We start from the raw sequence: 22889 nt of genomic DNA, 5'->3' as shown, positions 1-22889 counted from the left end.
GAACATTCTAGGCACTGAGCTTCTCGCTGGAGTTGAAGCTCCTCAAGAAGCATCCATGTTTAGTTTCTTTTTTTTTTTTCCCTTATTTTTGTTTAGGAAAAATATTGAATATGGGGCTCATTAGCGCTTCGTCTATTCTAATAGAGTGGCTCATTTCAAGCATCACCATTTGTAAGAGTATCACCTCTGTAGGGTGTCAGAACAATGAAGATTGTTGTGAAATTCTGAGCAAGAGGGTAGAAAGAGCCCTGAATTTTAATTAAAAACCTCAGGTCTCAGCTATGTGCATTCAGACGAGTCGTTTAATTTCCTGAGAGTTGATTTCCTTGCACTTGTTTAACCGATCTCTCAAGATCCTCATGGATATTGTATCAGGGCATGAGCTCATTCTCTGTCATTCTTTATAATGTATAAAGTACTATACAAATACAAGGAGGTATTGTTAATAAGGAACCCTGGTGGCACAGTGGTTAAAGCACTTGGCTGCTAAATGAAAGGTCAGCAGTTGGAACCCACCAGCTGCTCCATGGGAGAAAGATGTGGCAGTCTGCTTCCATAAAGATTACAGCCTTGGAAACCCTATGGGGAAATTCTGCTCTGTCCTGTGTGGTCACTATGAGTCGGAATCAACCCGACTGCAGTGGGTTTGGTTTTTGTTGTTGTTGTTGTTCTCAATATACTGATGATGTTGACTAATACTATCAGTTTTTCTCTTTTATAACTGAACTAAGAACTTATCTTTCCTTGAGTTCACTTGAACAAACAAACAAAAAAACCCAAACCCGTTGCCGATGAGCTGATTGATTCCGACTCATAATGGCCCTATAAGACGGAGTAGAAGTGTCCCATAGGTTTCCAAGGAACAGCTGGTGGATTCAAACTGCCAACCTTTTGGTTAGCAGCCGTAGCTCTTTACCACTATGCCACCAGGTCTCCAACTTGAACAAGCACTTAAAAATACAAAGATCTTTTTTTTTTTCCTCCTCAGTTATGTATACTCAAGGGGAAAAAAAAAAAATGTAATGGCAGTATTTACTCTATGTTCTAGATTCATATTTCCCACATCAGGATAAACAGTTCCTCAAATCACATACATCTATAAAATGAAAAAAAAAACAAACCCACTGCCATCAAGCCAATCCTAACTCAGAGCGACCCTATAGGATAGCATAGAACTGCCCCATAGGGTTTCCAAGACTGTAAATCTTTATGGAAACAGATTGCCACATCTTTCTCCCACAGAGAGGCTGGTGGGTTCAAGCCACTGACATTTTGGTTAGCAGCCAAGCACTTTAACCACTGTGCCACCAAGGCTCCTTCTACATACATCTGTACCCTCCCAAATTTGTAAAAATTGACAACCTTCTGAAAGAATGTTACTTTGGGAAAACAAAATGATTTGTTGGCAATAATGAGGAAATAGCTATTCATCTGAGTGTTAGCATGGTGAAACTTTAGAAAGAGGTCACACCATGATCTCGGGGAATATCTAGCTGGATTGGCATAACATAGTTTAAAAAGAGTATGTTCTACATTCTACTTTGCTGAGTAGCGCCTGGGATATTATACGCCTGTGAGTGGCCACCTAGGATACTGCACTTGTCTCGCCCCTTTCAGAGCAAGGGAGAATGAAGAAAACTAAAGATACAAGGGAAAGATTGATCCAAAAGACTAATGGACCACATCTACCAGGGCTTCCACCAGACTGAGTCTAGTACAACTAGATGATACCCGGCTACCACCACTGACTGCTCTGACAGGGATCACAATAGAGGGTCCTGGATAGAGCTGGAGAAAAATGTAGAACAAAATTCTAATTCAGAAAGAAAGACCAGACTTGCTGGCCTGACAGAGACTGGAGAAACCCTGAGAATATGGCCCCTGGACACCCTTTCAGCTCAGTAATGAGGTCACTCCTGAGGTTCACCCTTTAGCCAAAGATTGAACAGGCCCTTGGAACAAGAAAAGACTAAAGGGGCACACCAGCCCTGGGGCAGGGACTGGAAGGCAGGAGGGAACAGGAAAGCTGGTAATAGGGAACCCAGGGTTGACAAGGGAGAGTGTTGACATGTCATGGGGTTGTTAACCAATGTCATACAACAATGTGTGTACCAACTATTTGATGAGAAACTAGTTTGTCCTCTAAACCTTCGTCTAAAGTACAATAAAAAAGAAAACAAAACAAAAAAAAGAGATCACAGTCAAACTTCTTGGGACTGGAGCTTGAACTACAAAGTGACAGGAGGAAAAAGGGCCCTTCGTTAGAAAGAAGAACAGTACAATTAAAGTGGATATGAAACACTGGTGGTATTTATGTGGGCTTGGTTGCACAATGGTTAAGTGTTCTGCTGCTAACGAAAAGATCGGCAGTTCAAATCCATCAGCCACTCCTTGGAAACCCTATGGGGGGCAGTTCTACTCTGTCCTATAGGGTCACTATGAGTCAGAATCAACTTGATGGCAATGGGTTTGGTTTTGGCTTATAGAGGGATTTCAAAAAGTGGCTAGAGAAGACAAAGTTATATAATAAAATGTACAAAGGCCTGGAGTTAGAAAATCAAAAGGCAAGAGCACGTTCGGCATTTCTGAAGCTGAAAAAACTGAAGAAAAAATTCAAACCTTGAGTTGCAATATTGAAGGATTCTACAGGGAAAATATTGAATGACACAGGAAGTATCAAAAATATATGGAAGGAATACACAAAGTCACTGTGCCAAAAAGAATTGGTTGACATTCAACCATTTCAGGGGTAGCATATGATCAGCAACCAATGGTACTGAAGGCAGAAGTCCAAGCTTCACTGAAGACCCTGGTGAAAACAGGGCTCCAGGAAATGTGGGAATACTGATTGAGATGTTTCGACAAACGGATACAGTGCTGGAGGTGCTCAGTCCTCTATGCCAAGAAATCTGGCCAACCGACTGGAAGAGATCCAGATTAGTGTTCATTCTAAAGAAAGGTGATCTAGCCAAATTTGGAAATTATCAAACAATATCGTTAATATCACACACAAGTAAAATTTTGCTGAAGATCATTCAAAAGTGGTTGCAGGCAGAACATCAACAGGGAACTGCCAGAAATTCAAGCCAGATTCAGAAGAGGATGTGGAACCAGGGATATCACTGCTGAAGTCAGATGGATCCTGTCTGAAAGCAGAGAATTCCAGAAAGATGTTTACCTATGTTTTATTGACTATGCAAAGGCATTTGACTGGATCATAACAAATTATGAATAACATTTCAAAGAATGGGAATTCTGGAACACTTAATTGTGCTCAGGAGAAACCTGTACATAGATCAAGAGACAGTTGTTCAAATAGGACAAGGGGATACTGCATGGTTTAAAATCAGGAAAGGTGTGCGTCAGGGTTGTATGCTTTCACCCTACTTATTCAATCCGTATGCTGAGCAAATAATCCGAGAACCTGGATGATATGAAGGAGAACACAGCGTTAGGATTGAAGGAAGACTCATTAACAACTTCTGATATGCAGATGACACAACCTTGCTTGCTGAAAGTGAAGAGAACTTGAAGCACTTATGGATGAAGATCGAAGACTACAGCCTTTTGTATGGATTACGCCTCAACGTAAAGAAAACAAAAATCCTCACAACTGGACCAATAAGCAACATCACGATAAATGGAGAAAATATTAAAATTGTCAAGAACTTCATTTTACCTGGATCCATAATCAACACCCATGAAGACAGCAGTTGAGAAATCAAACAATGTATTGCATTGGGCAAATCTGCTGCAAAAGACCTCTTAAAGACCTTTGAATTATGGTGTGGACCAAGAATATTGAATATATCATGGACTGCTAGAAGAATGAACAAATCTGCCTTGGAAGAAGTACAGCCAGAATGGGGAGGATGGCGAGACTTCATCTCATGTACTTTGGACACATTATCAGGAGGGACTTGTTCCCTGGAGAAGGACATCATGTTTGGTAAAGTAGAGGTGAGCTAAAAAGAAGAGCCTCAATGAGATGAATTGACACAGTGGCTGCAACAATGAACTCAAGTATAACAATGATTGTGAGGATGGCTCAGGACGATGCAGTGTTTCCTTCTGTTGTACATAGGGTCGCTATGAGTCAGAACCAGGTTGATGGCACCTAACAACAGAACAACAGAGAGAATAAGGAGCCCTGGTAGCACTGTTGTGAAGTGCTTGGCTGCTAACTGAAAGGTCAGTGGTTCAAATCCACTAGCAGCTTTGTGGGAGAAAAGAGCTGGTGATCTGCTCCTGTAAAGGTTTCAGCCTGGGAAACCCTACAGGATGGTTCTACACTGTCATATAGGGTTGCCGTGAATCAGAATCGGCCTGAAGGCACACAACAACGAGGTAGAGAGAATACCTCAGATGGTGCAAATGGCTAGCATTGTTGGCTTCTAACCAAAGTTTTGGAGCTTCAAGTCCGCCCACAAGCACCTCGGAAGAAAGGCCTGGCATTCTACTTTAGAAAAATCAGCCACTGAAAGCCCGATGTTTTCTACTCTGACCCAGCATGGGGTCTTCATGAGCCGGGGTCTACTGGAGGACAGATGATTTATAAAGAGAATATTGTATCTTTTTTTTTTTAATTTAAAGATCCGTTTGTATGTTTTCATAGTTTTATTATAAAAATAACATGTTCAGTTTTAAAAATTCAGAAAATAAGGAAAGTATAAAGATAAGAATATTAATTTCTCAGTTTTCACTTCATAAATAAGTACTTTTAACATAAGGGTGAAAATTCTCCCAAAGATGTTGTGTAAATACACACACACACACGCACACGCACACACGCACATGCGCAAGCACACGCACGCACACACGCACACATGCACGCACACACGCACGCACACACGCACGCACACACGCACACACACACCCCCTTGAAATATTTTTCTATTTGCGCAGCTCTTACTTAAAGCTCTTCCGAAAGGTTTCATTTATGCTTTTTTGGTAATATGAATGGATTTTTAAAATTCCGATTTCTAGCTAATTATTGATATTCCAGAGAAAAGTTATTTTTATTTACTTACCTATTATCCAGACACCTTATCATTTTTAATTTAATAAGTTTTTTTTTTACTATATTCCATTGAGTTTTTCAGACATACATGAAACCGTGGGCAAAAAGGACAGCACTATCTCTTCTTTTTTAATACTTTTTTCATTTTTCATGTCTTTTTTTGAATCTCTAAAACAGTAGTGAATAATTACTGTCTATTTTTTTATTATTATTATTCCTGGTTATTACTAGGAGCCCTGGTGGCACAGTGGTTAAAGTGATCAACAGCTAACCAAAAGGTCAGCGGTTCGAAACCACCAGCAGCTCCGTGGAGAAAGATTTGGCAGTCTGCTTCCATAGAGATTTAAAGCCTTGGAAACCCTGTGGGGTCGCTATGAGTCAGAATCAATCTGATGGCAGTGGGTTTTTCCTGACTCTAATGAAAACAGCTTTAGAATTTTACCATTACAGTGGCATTTGTTTTGGCATTTTTATAAATAGTCCACCTTATATTTAGGTTTATTCTTTTTATTTATATATATTTTAAATATAGGTTTTTCATCTTCTTTGAGTTAAATCAATATTTTCTAGTATACACTGAATACTATTAATAACTAATCTATGAAAAAAAATTTTTTTAATGCACAATGCTCTTTTTTTTTTTTTGCACAACGGATTTTTTGCTTTGAGTTAATGGTAGTTTGTATCTACTATAAATCATCTCAAAACTCTACAATATATAATCCTAATATATTCAAACACATCAGGCGTTCTATCCATTTTATTTTTCTTTGGAGACACCCTTTTTGGAGCCCCGCTTCATGCACCAGTCTACACTGGCTGCTCTCTGGGCTGGATGAACAGGGACCTGTCTTCACCATCATGTTGGGGATTCAGTTTGTGTCTGCCTTATGTAGACTCCTCCACATTTCTTTTTCCCTTGGTTTATTTTCTTATTTTGGTGGAGCACATTCTCCAGTAACTCTCTGAGAAAGATCTATTTAAGACCTTTCATGTTTGAAAATGTTTTTATTTTAGCCTCAGTCTTCCCTTGGTTTATTTTCTTTTTTTAGTGGAGTACTTTCTCCAGTAACTCTCTGAGCAAAATCTGTTTAAGACCTTTCATGTTTGAAAATGTTTTTATTTTAGCCTCTGTCTTAGTTAGATGTACAAATTTATTTCCCTTCAGACTGCTTTCTAGCTTTCATGTTACTTGTAAAATACCAGATATAATTCAGATTTACTAATCTTTGTGTTATTTTTATTAGTTCATTTCCTTTCTGGAAGCTTTTAAAATCTTCTGCTTACTTCCAGTGTTCTGAAAATATATTACAATATATGTGTGTGGGTCTTTTTTAATTTCTTGTCTAGCTATTGGTGGGCTTTTACAATTTAGAAACTTCCATCTTTTAGTTCTTGGATATTTTATTTTTTTATTTTATAATTTCTTCCCCTCTTACTATCATAATTAGATTTTGAGTATCTTAGTAAGACCATCTAATTTCTTAGTTTTGAGCCCTTGTAGTGCAGTGGTTAAGAGCTCTGCTGCTAACCAAAATGTTGGCAGTTCAAATCCACCTGCTGCTCCTTGGAAGCCCTATGGGGCAGTTCTACTCTGACCTACAGGGTTGCTATGAGTCGGGATCGACCCAATGGCAATGGGTTTTATTCTCACGTTTACCATATCTTTTTTTTTTCTTTTTATTCTACTTTTAGAGAAACCCATCTTTCTCCCTTCAAGATTTTGATTGAGATAATAACATTAACTTTTCAATATCTTTACATTCATTTTGTGTTTTAAGTGAATTACTTTATTTGAACTTCTCTATCACTATTTCCATTTTTTCGTACTTGGTGTGCCTCCTGTAAGCTCTTGACTTGTGTTAGGTGAGGAGTCGAGTACAACACAAGCAGGTTTGGGTTCAAGCTGCCAACCTTTTGGTTAGCAGCCAAGCACTTAACCATTGTACCACCAAGGCGTAGTGGTTCCTTAAAGCAACCGTTCTTATAAGTAGCTTAACTATTGGACTGTGAGGAAATAATCAAAGCGCAATATTTCTCTAGAAGCAGAATATTATTTTGGCAAGCAATATATGGGAGGGAGAAGACAACTCTTGGAAAGTACATTTGTGAATCCAAACCTATAGACTAAAGCAGGACGATCAAAGGTAACCTGTGAAAATTTCACAACATAGTTTTGACGATATTTGAGTAGCTATGTTAAAATTCAAGCTGAAATATGCTCTTAAGATTCAATTTTCCTGCAACTGGAACTTGTAGTTCATTCTTTTAAAAATTTTATTAACATTACTGAATGATTTGAAAGCAGTGCTGTGTCTGACAGGTGATTTTTACCCTTTGGTGTTCCCCTTTAGTCTTCAAGCCGGTGAATTCTAAACAGTTGCTAATTATATTGACTAAATTGTCCCAGTTAGTAAAAATTAAAAGTTCCAAGAACAAGCTGTCCATGGCCTTTTCCATTGTTCACAAAAATTAATATATTCAAAAGAAGAAGCGCTTAATTGATAAGATAGATTTCTCCTGAAAAACTTGCTTTCAGGCAGGAAACATCTGAAAGCCTTTCCAAGCATCTGTAATTATTAACACTGATGCATTTTCATTTGATATAAATTTGAGGTTCATTAATAATCTGTTCAACAGCTGCTGATAAACTCATTATACTACTATTAGGGATACATACATTTGTGATAAACTATATCTTTAAAAGAAGACAATGGTTAACACTGAGTTGAGACTAATGGTCACATCTGAGGAAAGTGGTAGGCATGTGGGATCAGGCAAAAACACACAAATAACTTTAACACAGGGTTTCTCAATCTTGGCACTAGTGACATTCTGGACAGGATAATTCTGTGTTGTTGGGGGCTGTCTTGTGCATTGTAGGATGTTTAGCAGTATCCCTGGCTTCTAAACACTAATGCCAGAATGGCTCTAAAAAACAAACAAATAAACACACACACTCTGGTTGAGTTGATTTCAACTCATAACGACCTGATAGTACAGAACAGAACTGCCCCGTAGGATTTCTAAGTCTTTGCCAAATATCCCTGGTGGTTGGGGGGCAGAATCACCCTGGTTGAGAACCACTGCTTTAATGATATAAGGAAAGCTCTTGGTTTTTAGTTAAGGTGGAAAGTTCACAGGTGTTCATTTCATTATTGTGCTCCATAATTTACTTGTAAGTGACATGTACTCTTTTGAATGTACAAATGTTAAGTCATAAAAGTTATTAAAACTTCTGATAATATGATTTCAATAGGCAACTTTTTGGAAGTAAACATGGAGGTAGACTCTGTTTGATTTTCATCATGGGACTCTATAGGGAATATTGAACTTTATTTTTTACTTTTAACCATAATGTACTAGCACATTTCCTTCTGTGTTATCATGATGAGTATTTTGACAGGATGTTTATTTTAAATCTTCAACATTTCAAACATTCAATCATGCAACTTGTGCAACTGGTTCTTTGCTAAAAATTGCATGAGTTTTCAGGCCAGAACTGAATATTTTTAGTCAAGTGTTAAAAATACATGTATAAAAATTGTGGAACTTCTAAAATTATGGATGTACAAAATAAAATACGGTATTAATCTGGTTATTACCCTAAGAATAACTTATTAAAGAAACGAAAGGCCTCCCAAACCACCTCAAATAACAAGTAATTTATTCTAATGATTTAGAACTTTCTACTCAAGGCAGGAAGTAAAGCTGGTCTCCAGGATGAGACAACATGGGCTCTTTCCCACACTCTCTTTTTCTCCATTTCTCTCTCCTGGGAGGACATTGTCTTCTTATCTCTTCCTGTTAGATATTGTTGTTAGTTATCATTGAGTCAGTTCCGAATGCATGACTACCCCATGCATGACAAAATGCAAAGCTGTACCATCCTGTGCCATCCCCATGACCAGTTGTGGATCAGGCCATTAAGATCCATAGGGTTTTCACTGGCTGATTTTCAGAAGCAGCTTGCCAGGCTTTCTTCCTAGTCCATCTTAGTCTTGAAGCTCCCATGAAACTTGTTCAGCATCATAGCAACACAAAAAACTCCACCAACAGATGAGTGGTAGCTGTGCATGAGGTACGTTGGCCAGGAATCAAACCTTGGTCTCCCACATAGAAGGCAAGAATTCCACCACTGAACTACTGCTGCCTCTCCCCTTATATATCTGGGTGTTTTTCTTTCTTTCTTTCTTTCTCTTTGTTTCTCCTATCCTCCTTCCATACACACTTGGACATCTCTTTCTCTGTGTCTCAGTACTCGATTCCCTAAAGAGAAAATATGATTGGTACATTTGGTACAATTGGGTATGGCCATGGTAGAGACTGAAAGGTATCACGTGACACCTAGACCTTCCATTCTGTGTCCTGTGGGTACATGGGACTCTGCAAGGAGAGGGTATTGGCAGGGAAGGAATGATGCACATCTAAGCTACATGTAACATCAACTAACAAAAATGTCCTGTGAAGGTTTTATTTCCCCTTCATGAGAGAGGGCAAGAGACAGTGTCCTCCCAGGAGTGAGGGGGTGGGCTAGAGCTGCTAGATACATGGAGGGGCAGCTGGATTATATAAATCTCAGCACAGGTAGAATTAAACTTTTCTTATCTTTACTGGAATTAATTAAATTCTGCTATAAGTTGTTTTCTAAAATTGCTCATTTTCCTCCTGGTTATCTTCCTTATGTGTAAGTAAGAACATTCCTGAGGTAGAACTCCTCAGAATCTCTAGCACTCCATCTTGAGAATACTGGTTTCATATTAATCTAGAGAGGACAAAACATTTCTGGAGCTTCAGAAATGGAAAATAATAATAAATAATTCTTCAGCCATTTTAGATTAGATGAGTTTCTTAGTTTCCTAGTGTGCTATAACAATATACTGTAAGTGAGTGGCTTTAAAGAACACGAATTTATTTCTCATGGTTTAAGAGGCTAGAAGTCTGATACAGGGTGTCGACTCTAGGAGAAGGCCCTGTTTTGTCTACTTCAGCTTTTTGTAGCTACCAGCAATCCTTGGAGTTCCTGGGTCAGGATGCGTCTCCTTCCGTCATCATATGGCATCTTCCCCCATGTGTGTCTCTATGTATCTGTACTGCCCTTTATAAGACATCACTCAAAAAGATAGGGTTTAGCACACACCCTAAACTCTGGTATGACCACATTAACATGATAAAGAAAAAACCCTATTTGCAAACAGGATTCCACAGGTACAGGGGTTAGAACTTCAACATATATTTGGGGAGGGGGGGTCACCTTCAGTCCATACAATGAGGATTCTGAGATGATGAATTCATTACCACTCAGCTCAACAAATATCTAACATTATTTGTGAATCCATGATCAAAATTTGAGTCTAAGAATTTTTAGGTTGATGATAAAGAAGCAGAATAACAAACACAGTCAAGTCCTGAAAATCACGTAACAGACCCGGACCAAAGGATGTTCCCCACAGGTCTGCGTGGTAGGCAAGTGGTGGTGGCTTGCAGCCCTGCCCAAACAACATCACCCGCAGCTGCATCACACATGCAAATGCTGAGATACTCTGAAATCAGGCTATGATGTAAACATTCCCAGTCACAGTTGCCCTTGAGTTGATTCCAACTCAAGGTGACCACACGGGTGTCAGGGTAGAACTGTGCTCCACAGGGTTTTCAATGGCTAACTTTTCAAAAGTAGATTCCCAGATTTTTCTTCTAACATAAACCCTAGGGCGCTTGAAAAAGAATTGTGTTATTCATGAGATAGCTACCAACTCCCTCTACCTGGGTAAGAGACAGATTTATGGTATGCGAGTTTAATGCTGAAAAGTCTTACTGGAGGAAGGCTGAGGAGAACACACACATTTTAAAATGTGTGTATATGCAGTGAACTTGATTCTCCAAAGTAGTGGCATTGATTTCCAATTTATTGTGGCATTAAAATTTTTTCTGCATAAATAACTTTTTAATTAATATTTTCTTTTTTTCTCCTAGTTCAGGGGAACTTCTCTGTTAAAGCTCAAAGGAGGTGTAATAAGCAGATGGGGATTTCCTAATTTTTAACATTTTTCCTCCCATGCAGGGTGTATAACATGCAGATTAGCCACACCACTTTACCTTGATTAGCATAACCACTTAGGATCTGCCTCCTCACATCACCAAATCAGTACATTTGTAGCTTAACATTTCCAATTCTGAACTGTTTTTTAATTTTATTTTAAGATTTAATTAGGGCTTCCTAGATATCATGAAAGTATTTTATAAGGCAATTATAGGAACAGGTCTAGACTTGATTTTTCACTTTTGGAATCTAAGAACATTATTTTGCATTGGTAATAGCTAGTATAAGGAGCCCTGATGTGGAAACAATTAAGTGCTCAGCTGCTAACATGGAAGATTTTGGGTTCTAACCCACCCAGCAGCTCTGAAGAAGAAAGACCTAACAATCTGGTCCCGTAAAAATTGTTGTTGTCGTTAGGTGCTGTCAAGTTGGTTCTGATTCATAGCAACTCTATGTACAACAGAACCAAACACTGCCCGGTACTGCACCATCCCCACAATTGTTGCTGTGCTTGAGCCCATTGTTGTAGCCAGTGTCAATCCATCTCATTGAGGGTCTCTTTCTCGATGACTCTCTACTTTACCAACTATAATGCCCTTCTCCAGGGACTGGTCCCTCCTGATAACATGCCCAAAGCACATGAAACAAAGTCTCGCCATCCTGGCTTCTAAGGAGACTTCTAGCTGTACTTCTTCCGGGACAGATTAGTTTGTTCTTCTGGCATTCCATTAAAAAAAAAAAAATTGCCATCAAGTCAATTCCAACTCATAGTGAGCTGGGAGTCCATAGTATATTCAAAATTCTTCACCAATACCTTAGTTCAAAAGCATCAGTTCTTCTTCACTCTTTCTTATTCATTGTCCAGCTTTCAGATGTATATGAGGCGATTGAAAATATCATGGTTTGGGTCGGGCACACCTTATTCCTCAAAGTGATGTCTTGGCTTTTTAACACTGCAAAGCACAGTGTCCCAGGCCAGGATGTGAGGGCTGGCCGATGTCACAGAAGGTTAAACATGTTTTCTGGGCAGAATAAGAGGGCAGGTCAAGGCTTGGCTGGAGGCACATGTTGAAGGTGGAACCTGAGACGAGCACCAAAGACACCTTCATTCTGCTCCTTCCAGAGACAAGAGAAGATGCTTCCTTTAGTGCTGGCTAGTTTAGTTCTCTTAAACAGCATGGCTAGTCAAAGTGGCCTGGTTCTCCAAGGACAGATACTGTTCTTCATTCATTAGGAGAGCTGGCAGCTGTGTCTCTGAGGCTGCCACATCCTCTGTACAGATTTGGGGCTGTACATAATTGCCATGGTAACTCTCCACATTGGACATTCAGACGCTGCTCTACCCAGCTGTTCCTCCTCTGGGGTCCATACCTATTCCTTGGGGCCAGGCTAGCTGAGACTGAGGGTAATGTGCCCCATATTCTAGAATAAAGAACCTGCGTCACCTCAGAGAAAATCTGTCTGGATCCTCCCTTCGCCTCAGATCCTCCTCCAACCCCATACCCTTTCTTTTCAGCCCCCTGTTGCAAGGAGTTCAGATGCATAGTTTACATTTTCCCAAGTGTTAAATGTTTGGTTCGTAGTTCCTCCTTGCTGATATCTTGTGATATATCCTGTGCAAAAAAAAAGATGTCCCTGGATGGCACAAACGGTTAGTGTGCTCAGCTGCTAACTGAAAGGTTGGATGTTTGAATCCACCCAAAGGTGCCACTGAAGAAAGTCCTGGCAATCTACATCTGAAAAATCAGCTGCTGAAAACTCTATAGAGCACACCTCTACCCTACACACATGGGGTCACCTAGACTCGGAGCTGACTCGACAGCAACTGCTTAGTCCTTACGCATAAAAACCTTGTTTATTCCGTGATAATGATGACTCTGACAAGTATGTCACTGGAGTACATCGTCTTTATTAATATTGCAAAACCAGCTTTGTCGCCATCACCCTGAGGACCCGGATGGCTTAGTTTCTTAAATACATGCATAGAGGTCTGTTCTTTTAAAAAGCATGGACCTTTAACCGGAATTTATTTAAATGGTTTTGTATTGAATGGACTATATGTTCCTTTTGAGAAGTTTCATGTGTGTAATCCAGACGCTTGTCATACTGTGGGGGCTTGCGTGTTGCTGTGATGCTCGAAGCTATGCCACCGCTATTCAGATACCAGCAAGGTCACCCATGGAGGACAGGTTTCAGCTGAGCTTCCAGACTAAGACAGACTAGGAAGAAGGACCCAGCAGTCTACTTCTGAAAAGCATTACCCAGTGGACACCTTACGAATAGCAGCAGAACATTGTCTGATATAGTGTTGGAAGATGAGCCCCCCAGGTTGGAAGGCACTCAAAAGATGACTGGGGAAGAGCTGCCTCCTCAAAGTAGAGTCGACCTTCATGACGTGGATGGAGTAGAGCTTTCGGGACCTTCATTTGCTGATGTGGCACGACTCAAAATGAGAAGAAACAGCTGCAAACATCCATTAATAATCGGAACCTGGAACGTAGGAAGTATGAATCTAGGAAAATTGGAAATCATCAAAAATGAAATGGAACACATAAACATCGATATCCTAGGCATTAGTGAGCTGAAATGGACTGGTATTGGCCATTTGAATCGGACAATCATATAGTCTACTATGCTGGGAATGACAATTTGAAGAGGAATGGTGTTGCATTCATCATCAAAAAGAATGTTTCAAGACCTATCCTGAAGTACAATGCTGTCAGTTATAGGATAATATCCATACGCATACAAGGAAGACCAGTTAATATGACTATTATTCAAATTTACACACCAACCACTAGGGCCAAAGATGAAGAAATAGAAGATTTTTATCAGCTGCTGCAGTCTGAAATTGATCAAACGTGCAATCAAGATGCATTGATAATTACCGGTGTGTGGAATACAAAAGTTGGAAACAAAGAAGAAGGATCAGTAGTTGGAAAATATGGCCTTGGTGATAGAAATAATGCTGGAGATCAAATGGTAGAATTTTGCAAGACCAACGACTTCTTCATTGCAAATACCTTCTTTCACCAACATAAACAGTGACTATATACATGGACCTCACCAGATGGAACACACAGAAATCAAATTGACTACATCTGTGGAAAGAGACAATGGAAAAGCTCAATATCATCAGTCAGAACAAGGCCAGGGGCCGACTGTGGAGCAGACCATCAATTGCTCATATGTAAGTTCAAGCTGAAACTGAAGAAAATCAGAGCAAGTCCATGAGAGCCAAAATATGACCTTGAGTATAAACCCAGTGCCGTTGAGTCGATTCCGACTCATAGCGACCCTATATATCCCACCTGAATTTAGAGACCATCTGAAGAATAGATTTGACACATTGAATGCTAGTGACCAAAGACCAGACAAGTTGTGGGATGACATCAAGGACATCATCCATGGAGAAAGCAAGAGGTCATTGAAAAGACAGGAAAGAAAGAAAAGATCAAGATGGATGTCAGAGGAGATTCTGAAACTTGCTCTCGAATGTCGAGCAGCTAAAGCAAAAGGAAGAATTGATGAAGTAAAAGAACTGAACAGAAGATTTCAAAGGGCATCTCGAGAAGACAAAGTAAAGTATTATAATGACATGTGCAAAGAGCTGGAAATGGAAAACCAAAAGGGAAGAACACACTCGGCATTTCTTAAGCTGAAAGTACTGAAGGAAAAATTCAAGCCTCGAGTTGCAATAGTGAAGGATTCTATGGGGAAAATATTAAACGATGCAGGAAGCATCAAAAGAAGATGGAAGGAATACACAGAGTCATTATACCAAAAAGAATTAGTTGATGTTCAACCATTTCAAGAGGTAGTATGTGATCAGGAACCGATGGCACTGAAGGAAGAAGTCCAAGCTACTCTGAAGGCATTGGTGAAAAACAAGGCTCCAGAAATTGATGGAATATCAATTGAGATGTTTCAACAAACAGATGCAGCACTGGAGGTGCTCACTCATCTATGCCAAGAAATATGGAAGACAACTTCCTGGCCAACTGACTGGAAGAGATCCATATTTATGCCTATTCCCAAGAAAGGTGATCCAAATGAATGTGGAAATTATAGAACAATATCATTAATATCACAGACTCAAGCAAAATTTTGCTGAAGATCATTTAAAAACGGCTGCAGCAGTATATTGACAGGGAACTGCCAGAAATTCAGGCTGGTTTCAGAAGAGGACGTGGAACCAGGGATATCATTGCTGATATCAGATGGATCCTGGCTGAAAGTAGAGAATACCAGAAGGATGTTTACCTGTGTTTTATTGACTACGCAAAGGCATTCGACTGTGTGGATCATAACAAACTATGGATAACATTGCGAAGAATGGGAATTCCAGAGCACTTAATTGTGCTCATGAGGAACCTTTACATAGATCAAGAGGCAGTTGTTCAGACAGAACAAGAGGATACTGATTGGTTTAAAGTCAGGAAAGGTGTGCGTCAGGGTTGTATTATTTCACCATACCTATTCAATCTGTATGTTGAGCAAATAATCCAAGAAGCTGGGCAATATGAAGAAGAACAGGGCATCAGGATTGGAGGAAGACTCATTAACAACCTGCATTATGCAGATGACACAACCTTACTTGCTGAAAGTGAAGAGGACTTGAAGCACTTACTAATGAAGATCAAAGACCACAGCCTTCACTATGGATTACACCTCAACATAAAGAAAACAAAAATCCTCACAACTGGACCAATGAGCAACATCATGATAAACGGAGAAAAGACTGAAGTTGTCAAGGATTTCATTTTCCTTGGATCCGCAATCAACAGCCATGGAAGCAGCAGTCAAGAAATCAAAAGACGCATTGCATTGGGTAAATCTGCTGCAAAAGGCCTCTTTAAAGTGCTGAAGAGCAAAGATGTCACCTTGAAGACTAAGATGCGCCTGATCCAAGCCATGGTATTTGCAATTGCATCATATGCATGTGAAAGCTGGACAGTGAATAAGGAAGACCAAAGAAGAATTGACACCTTTGAATTGTGTTGGCGAAGAATATTGAACATACCATGAACTGCCAAAAGAACGAACACCTCTGTCTTGGAAGAGGTACAACCGGAATGCTCCTTAGAAGCAAGGAAGTGAGACTGTGTCTTACATACTTTGGACATGTTGTCAGGAGGGATCAGTCCCTGGAGAAGGACATCATGCTTGGCAGAGTACAGGGTCAGCGGAAAAGAGGAAGACCCTCAACAAGGTGGATTGACACAGTAGCTGCAACAATGAGCTCAAGTATAACAATGATTGTAAGGATGGCTCAGGATCAGGCAGCGTTTTGTTCTATTGTGCATAGGGTCGCTATGAGTCGGAACTGACTTGAAGGGACCTAACAATAACAACAACAATCCAGAGGTAGCCATATATAAGAGCTTGACAGTATACTCTGCTACAGCATGCTTAAAACGACTGGCCAAATTCAGTTCTTAAAATAACTACATATAGCCTGAGGGACCATTCACGGTTGCATTGCTGTGACGTGTGTTTACCAAAAAAAAAGCCAAACCCCTTGCTGTCGAATCGATTCCTTCTTTAGTGACCCTATAGACAGAGTAGAACTGCCCTATAGAGTTACCAAGGATAGCCTGGTAGATTCGAACTGCTGACCTTTTGGTTAGCAGCCGTAGCACTTAACCACTACACCACCATGCTTAAATGGAGAACTATCAGATAAACAAAGGCCAGGAATAGACCAAAACCACAATAAATAGCAAAGAGGGAAAATGAAGTACAGTCAAGTGAAAGAGCAGACCAGTTGCCATTGAATCGATTCTGACTTGTGGTGATTCCATGTCTCAGATAGAACTGTGTTCCATAAGGTTTTCAATGATTGATTTTTCAGAAGTAGATCTCCAGGCCTTTCTTCTGAAGTGCCTCTGGATGGACTCAAACCTCCATTTTTCAAGTTAGCAGCTGAGTGTGTTAACTGTTTACATCACCCAGGGACTCCACTGAAAAGGTAAAGGGATGAAAAAAGTGTATAGAAAGATTAAGAAGGCCAATGTCTTGTTGAGGAGAGTCGTAATAGTAAACAAGACTGATCCTTGCATTTATTGTAAATTTGTATTAAAATATTCCACAATTACAAAAACAAATTGTATGAGTCTCCGGGTGGCACAAATGGTTAAGTGTTGGACCACTTGTCCAAAGGTTGGTGGTTCAAATCCACCCAGGGGTACCTTGGAAGACAGGCCTGGCAATCTGCTCTAAAAGATCACAGTCTTGAAAACCCTATGGAACATATTTCTACTCATTTCTACATATGGAGTCTCCATGAGTTGGAATCCACTCGATGGCAACTAACAACAGCAAGTACATGGTGCACCTTCCTAGCCCCCCAGATAACAAGTGGGGGAGCCAGGGCTAGATGCAGATTTGACTTGAGAGGCTGTGCTCTTGTCACTGTGCACAGAGCCACCTCTGTATATACCTTTTTTGTTCCTTTCTAGTCTTTCTGGGAACAAAATGACTCTTTGAGGGCCTTCTGTGCACCAAAGTAATGTAAATATTTGGCTTTTCCCAAACACCAGTTGTAATAAATAAAAAAGCCATGAGTACTCCTACTGGATGACTGATGACTGGTTCTGAGTTTTGAAAGAGAGGTTGACCGGGATCTCCTTGAACCCCTAGGAGCTGAGGTGACGTACATGAACATGACCGCCTACAACAAGGGCCGGCTCCAGTCCTCCTTCTGGATTGTCGACAAGCAGCACGTGTACATCGGCAGCGCCGGTTTAGACTGGAGGTCACTGGGACAGGTAATCTTTTCACGTTATACGAACCATCAAAAAACCATTTCCATAAAGCACTCAGGCACCTCTACTGTAGTTGAGGGGGGAAAAAAAGGATAGCATTTATTATTTCGGGCTGTGCGCTTTTAACAGGTGAGGCCATTTGTACGATATGTGATAAACCTTTCTGTATCAGAATCATGGTACCAAAAAGAACTACCATTGCTTCATTGCTTTTGTAATTCCAGTGCTTCTCTCTCAGATTCTTCAGAGCAGGCTGGTGTATAATTTATATTAATTACTTGCCATGGAGTCGATTATGACTTATGGCGCCCCCATGTGTGCAGAGTAGAGCCTTTCCATGGGGCTTTTAAAACTGTGACCTTTCAGGGGCAGATTTCCAGGCCTGTCTGCCAAGGTGCCGCTGGGTGAGTTCAAACTACCAACCTTTCAGCTAGTAGGCGAGTAGTACCCAAACCTAAATTTTCAGGATACCACGTAATCTATGAGACAAAGGAGAACATATAAATTCAGTGGAGTATGTTGTAGAAGAGTAATCGTTTGAGTTATCCCTTTAATAAATCCTGAGATGAAGATGTTACTGTCTTTCTCTATATAAATAATTAACTTAAAATACCTTGACAATGTATTTGGAAAAATCTTACAATTTTCATGTATTTATTTGTGCCAGCGGTGATCCACAGAGTATTGCAAAATTGCCATCTTCTTGTTGGCCAACCCGTGGCAGGGAGTTCCTGACTGTTGGGTGCTCAAGAAGACTGGCCAGTCAATCATGCATACTACAAGCCACACTGCATTTTACCTGAGCTCTTTTAACATCAAACCAAAAAGCAGGTTGCTATCCAGTTGATTCCGACTTTGGTCAACCCCGTGTGTTTCAGAGTAGAACTTTGCACCATAGGGTTTTCAATGGCTGTGATCTCTCAGAAGGAGATCACCAGGCCTGTCTTCTGAGGCACCTCTGGGTAGATTTCAACTTCCAACTTTCAGTTGGTAGCAGAGTAATTAACCGTTTGTACCTCCAGGGACTCCTCTTTTAACATTAAACCAAAAAACCAAATCCATTGCCATGAAGTCCATTCCAACTTGTATTGACCTTGTTGGACAGAGTAGAACTGCCCTATGGGGTCTCCGAAGCTGTAATCGTCAAGGAAACAGACTGCCATATCTTCCTCCTGAGGAGCAGCTGGTGGGTTCAGACCAATGACCTTTTGGCTAGCAGCCAAGTGCTTTAACCACTGAGCCACTAGGGCTTGTCTTCTTGATATAAAGACCCCATCAATTGTTGAGAAAACATAATTTAGTTTACATTATGACATTATTTACGTTTAAATTACAAGATCCTATCTGTTGGTATAAAAATGATTCTGAACAAAAAAATAATAATAGTAACAACAATTGCTAACATATATTGAATGCCAGACACTATTCTAAGCCATTTAACTGGATTATTGAATTTAAACCTCACAGTGATCTATGAAGTAAATATTTTGTCTCCATTTTATAGGTAAGTAAACTTGAGCCCAAAATTTTTTCAGTATTGGATCTTTAAAGCCAATTCCTTGCAATATGAATTCTAATATAAAAAATATACATTTTGATTCTGTATGGCTCATGTCTCATGGTATTTCAAACATGCATATAAAAAATGGTGATTATACCAACTTTGACTTACCTCAGAAACAAGAAGTAAGGTGGTAATAGTATAAAGCCTGGCTGATTTAGAATATTTAGGAAAAACTAGTCTCACTTTTAGAAAATTTGTGGTCATCTTTTTTTTTTTTTTTTGGTATTTACAAAGAACTAATCAATAAACTTCTTCCTACCAGTGATTTTCAGCTGGCTCCCCTCTAATAAACAGATAAAATTAGTTCTATACCAATATTATTGTTGTTGTTGGTTGCCATCCAGCCAGCCCCTGGCCCCCACTCATGGCAGCCTCATGCACAGTGAAACAAAACGACACCCAATTCTGTGCTATCCTCACGATCAGGTTCAGATCAGACATTGTGATCCACGGGATTTTCATTGGCTGATGTTTGGATATGGAAATTGTGCTGCTAAGTCATTTTTAACTTGAACATTGTTTGCTTTTTGGTTAGAAAAATACACTTCCCTACCACCAGTTTTTTTCCTTTGTTATTGACTGATATTAATCGATAGAGTCTAAAGTTTTGTGAATTCCATTTGAATGAGGATTGAATTACTGAGGCCTAAAAAAAAAATTTTTTTTAATGGCATTTTTCTGATTTTTATCTAGTTATTTTCTTTATTTTCTCTTACTCTTCCATATAAATATATATATACGTATACATACATACATGCATACATATATATGTTCAAGCATTGACCTCTGTCCTTGGGAATTATTTCTTTGTTGTTGTTTTGTAGAAAAGTAGGTCAATCTTTTAGATGTTGATTCTTTATCTCTGTGATCATTGGGATATTCTTTTCTTTCTGAAATGGATCATCACGATGGAATTGTCAATTTTTTCCCACTTTAAACTCAGTAAATTCAGAGTAAAGATAAGTTGCAAGTAATTCCTCATTATTCAAGTGAAGAATCAAAGCTGTCTGAGGATCTTTCTTTGCTTCCAGATTCCTGAGTCGAAGCTAGTTTCCCTTCATGTTATAGAGAAGTCCAAGTTGCCCAGAGTCAGAGGGAGAAGAGGAAAGGCACATAGCCCGTGTCTTAGTTTCCTAGGGCTACCATGACAAATTACCATCAGGTGGGTGGCTTGAAATGACAGAAGTGTATGTCTCACAGTTCTGGAGGCTAGTAGTTTGAATGCAGGGTGTCCAGCAGGGCCATGCTCTCTTCAAAGGCTCTAGGGGATAATCCTGTCTTTTCTCTCTTAGTTTCTAGTAGCCCCAGACTTTCATTGGCTTGTAGATACGGTGTAACTTTGTTGTCACAGGGTCCTTTTCCCTCTGTCTGTCTCTCCAGGTGTCTTCTCCTCTTTTATAAGGACTCCACTCATATTGGATTAGGACCTAACTTGCTTAAAAAAAACTTAAGTATACAAAAAAACAAACAAACAAACCTACTGCCGTCGAGTTGATTCCAACTCATAGCAACCCTGTAAGACAGGGTAGAACTGCCCCACTGGGCTTCCAAGGCTGTAAATGTTCACAGAAGCAGACTGCCACATCGTTCTCCCACAGAGAAGCTGGTGGGTTCGAACTGCCGACTTTTTGGTTAGCAGCTGAGCACATAACCATTGTACCACCAGGGCTCTGTATGACCTCATGTTAACTTAACTTCTAACATTTTCAAAGGCCCTATTTCCAAACAGGGTCGCTGTCTCAGTTTCTTAGTGCTGTTATAACAGAAATACCACAAATGGATGGCTTTAACAACAGAAATTAATTTTCTCACAGTTTAGGAGGCTAGAAGTCCAAATTTAGGGTGTCGGCTCTGGGGGAAGACTTTGTCTCTGTCACCTGTGGAGGAAAGTCCTTTCTCTTCAGCTTCTGCTTCCTGGTTTCTTGGAGATCTCCATGTGTCTTGGCATCTACCTTCCCCATCTCTCTGCTTGCTTGTTTAATCTCTTTTTATATCTCAGAAGATATTGACTCAAAATATACCCTACTCTAATCCTGCTTCATTAACAAATGAAATTATAACCACAGACATTTAAAAAATAAAAAAATTTGTTGCTGTTGAGTCCATTCCAACTTATAGCAACCCTACAGGACAGAGTAGACCTGCCCCTAGGGTTCCCAAGGAGCAGCTGATGGATTCAAACTGCTCACCTTTTGATTATGAGCTAAGCTCTTAACCACTGTGCCACCAGGGCTCCAAACCACAGGCACAGAGGTTAGGATTTACAACACACATTTTGGGGGGACATAATTCAATCCATAACAGTCATATTCACAGGTACTGAAGATTAGGGGATTAGGACTTCAACATATATTTTGAGAGGACACAATTCAGTCCATAACAACCTAATTCTCTATTTATTTCACAACTAGTTAAGCTCTTTTCCTAAGGACCAATCAATCCCTTGTGATTGATTTAATGTCATTCTCAGTAGGAGCTTGAGAATTACAGCCTCTCAGCTATGCCATTGCGTGGCTCTGGGCCTCGTAGATGGGTCTAAAAGAAACGGCACTCAGGGCTCTTGATTCTCAGGTTCTAAGCCACAGAATGAGAGGAAGGGTAAAAGGAGTGGATGTTTTAGGTTTTTTACCTCCAGCTTGATATTAACACTCAGTAAGAAACACTGGAATGTTGTTAGCTTCCACGGAGTTGGCCCTGGACTTATGGTGACCCCATGCACAATGGGATTGGACTGTTGTGAACCACAGAGTTTTCACTGGCTGATTTTCAAAAGTAAATTACCAGGCCTTTTTTCCTAGTCTATTTTGTCTGGAAGCTCCACTGAAACCTGTTCAGCATCATAGCAACACGGAAGCTCCCAGTGACAGATAGGTACTGGCAGCGCATGAGGTACATTGGCCGGGAATTAAACCCGGGCCTCCTACATGGAAAGCAAGAATTCTACCACTGAACCACCAATGGTCTCTAATGCTGCAATAATACCAACAAATTTGTACTTTGAAAAACCTCAATGAATTAACATAATATTTCATATGTATGGAGTAAGTGTAATGGAGGGATTACAAATAAACTTATTTTATGATCCAGCATAAATTCACAGATGGGAAAACCATAAAAATGTGCTGAGCACTCCAGACGTCCCTTAAAGAGAGAAGGCAGGTGAAGAGTCATACTCGCTAATATATGGAAACTGTCTTTGGGGGAGAGCCACCTTGGACCTTTTGGAGAAAATGGTGTTGTTGTTAGGTGCCAAGTTGATTTCGACTCGTAGCAGCTCTGTGTGACAGAGTAGAACTACCTCGTGGGATTTTCTGAACTGTAATCTTTACGGGAACAGATGGCCAGATCTTTCTCCTGCAGAGACAGTGGGTAGGTTTGAACCACCAACCTTTCAGTTAGCAGCCAAGCACACTTAACTTTTGCACCACCAGGGTTTCTTGGACAAAAGATAGCAGGCTTAAATAAATGTATACATTGGTGTGAAACACTAAGTCCATC

The 22889-nt window shown here is 40.0% G+C and overlaps 1 protein-coding gene across 1 annotated transcript in view; it reads left to right on the top strand.

Annotated features, from left to right (window-relative positions):
• Positions 1 to 22889, top strand: part of PLD5 (phospholipase D family member 5) — a 419603-nt gene that overhangs the window by 300490 nt on the left and 96224 nt on the right. The window contains exon 5 of the mRNA XM_003411011.4: positions 17703 to 17830. Within this exon, the coding sequence (XP_003411059.2) occupies positions 17703 to 17830 (128 nt within the window). The remainder of the gene's footprint in view (positions 1 to 17702; positions 17831 to 22889) is intronic.

The sequence above is a fragment of the Loxodonta africana genome, chromosome 25 (genome assembly GCF_030014295.1).
Source record: "Loxodonta africana isolate mLoxAfr1 chromosome 25, mLoxAfr1.hap2, whole genome shotgun sequence".
Lineage (NCBI taxonomy): Eukaryota > Metazoa > Chordata > Mammalia > Proboscidea > Elephantidae > Loxodonta > Loxodonta africana.
Note: the sequence above shows the minus strand (reverse complement) of the source record. Positions and strands in the feature narration are given on the sequence as shown.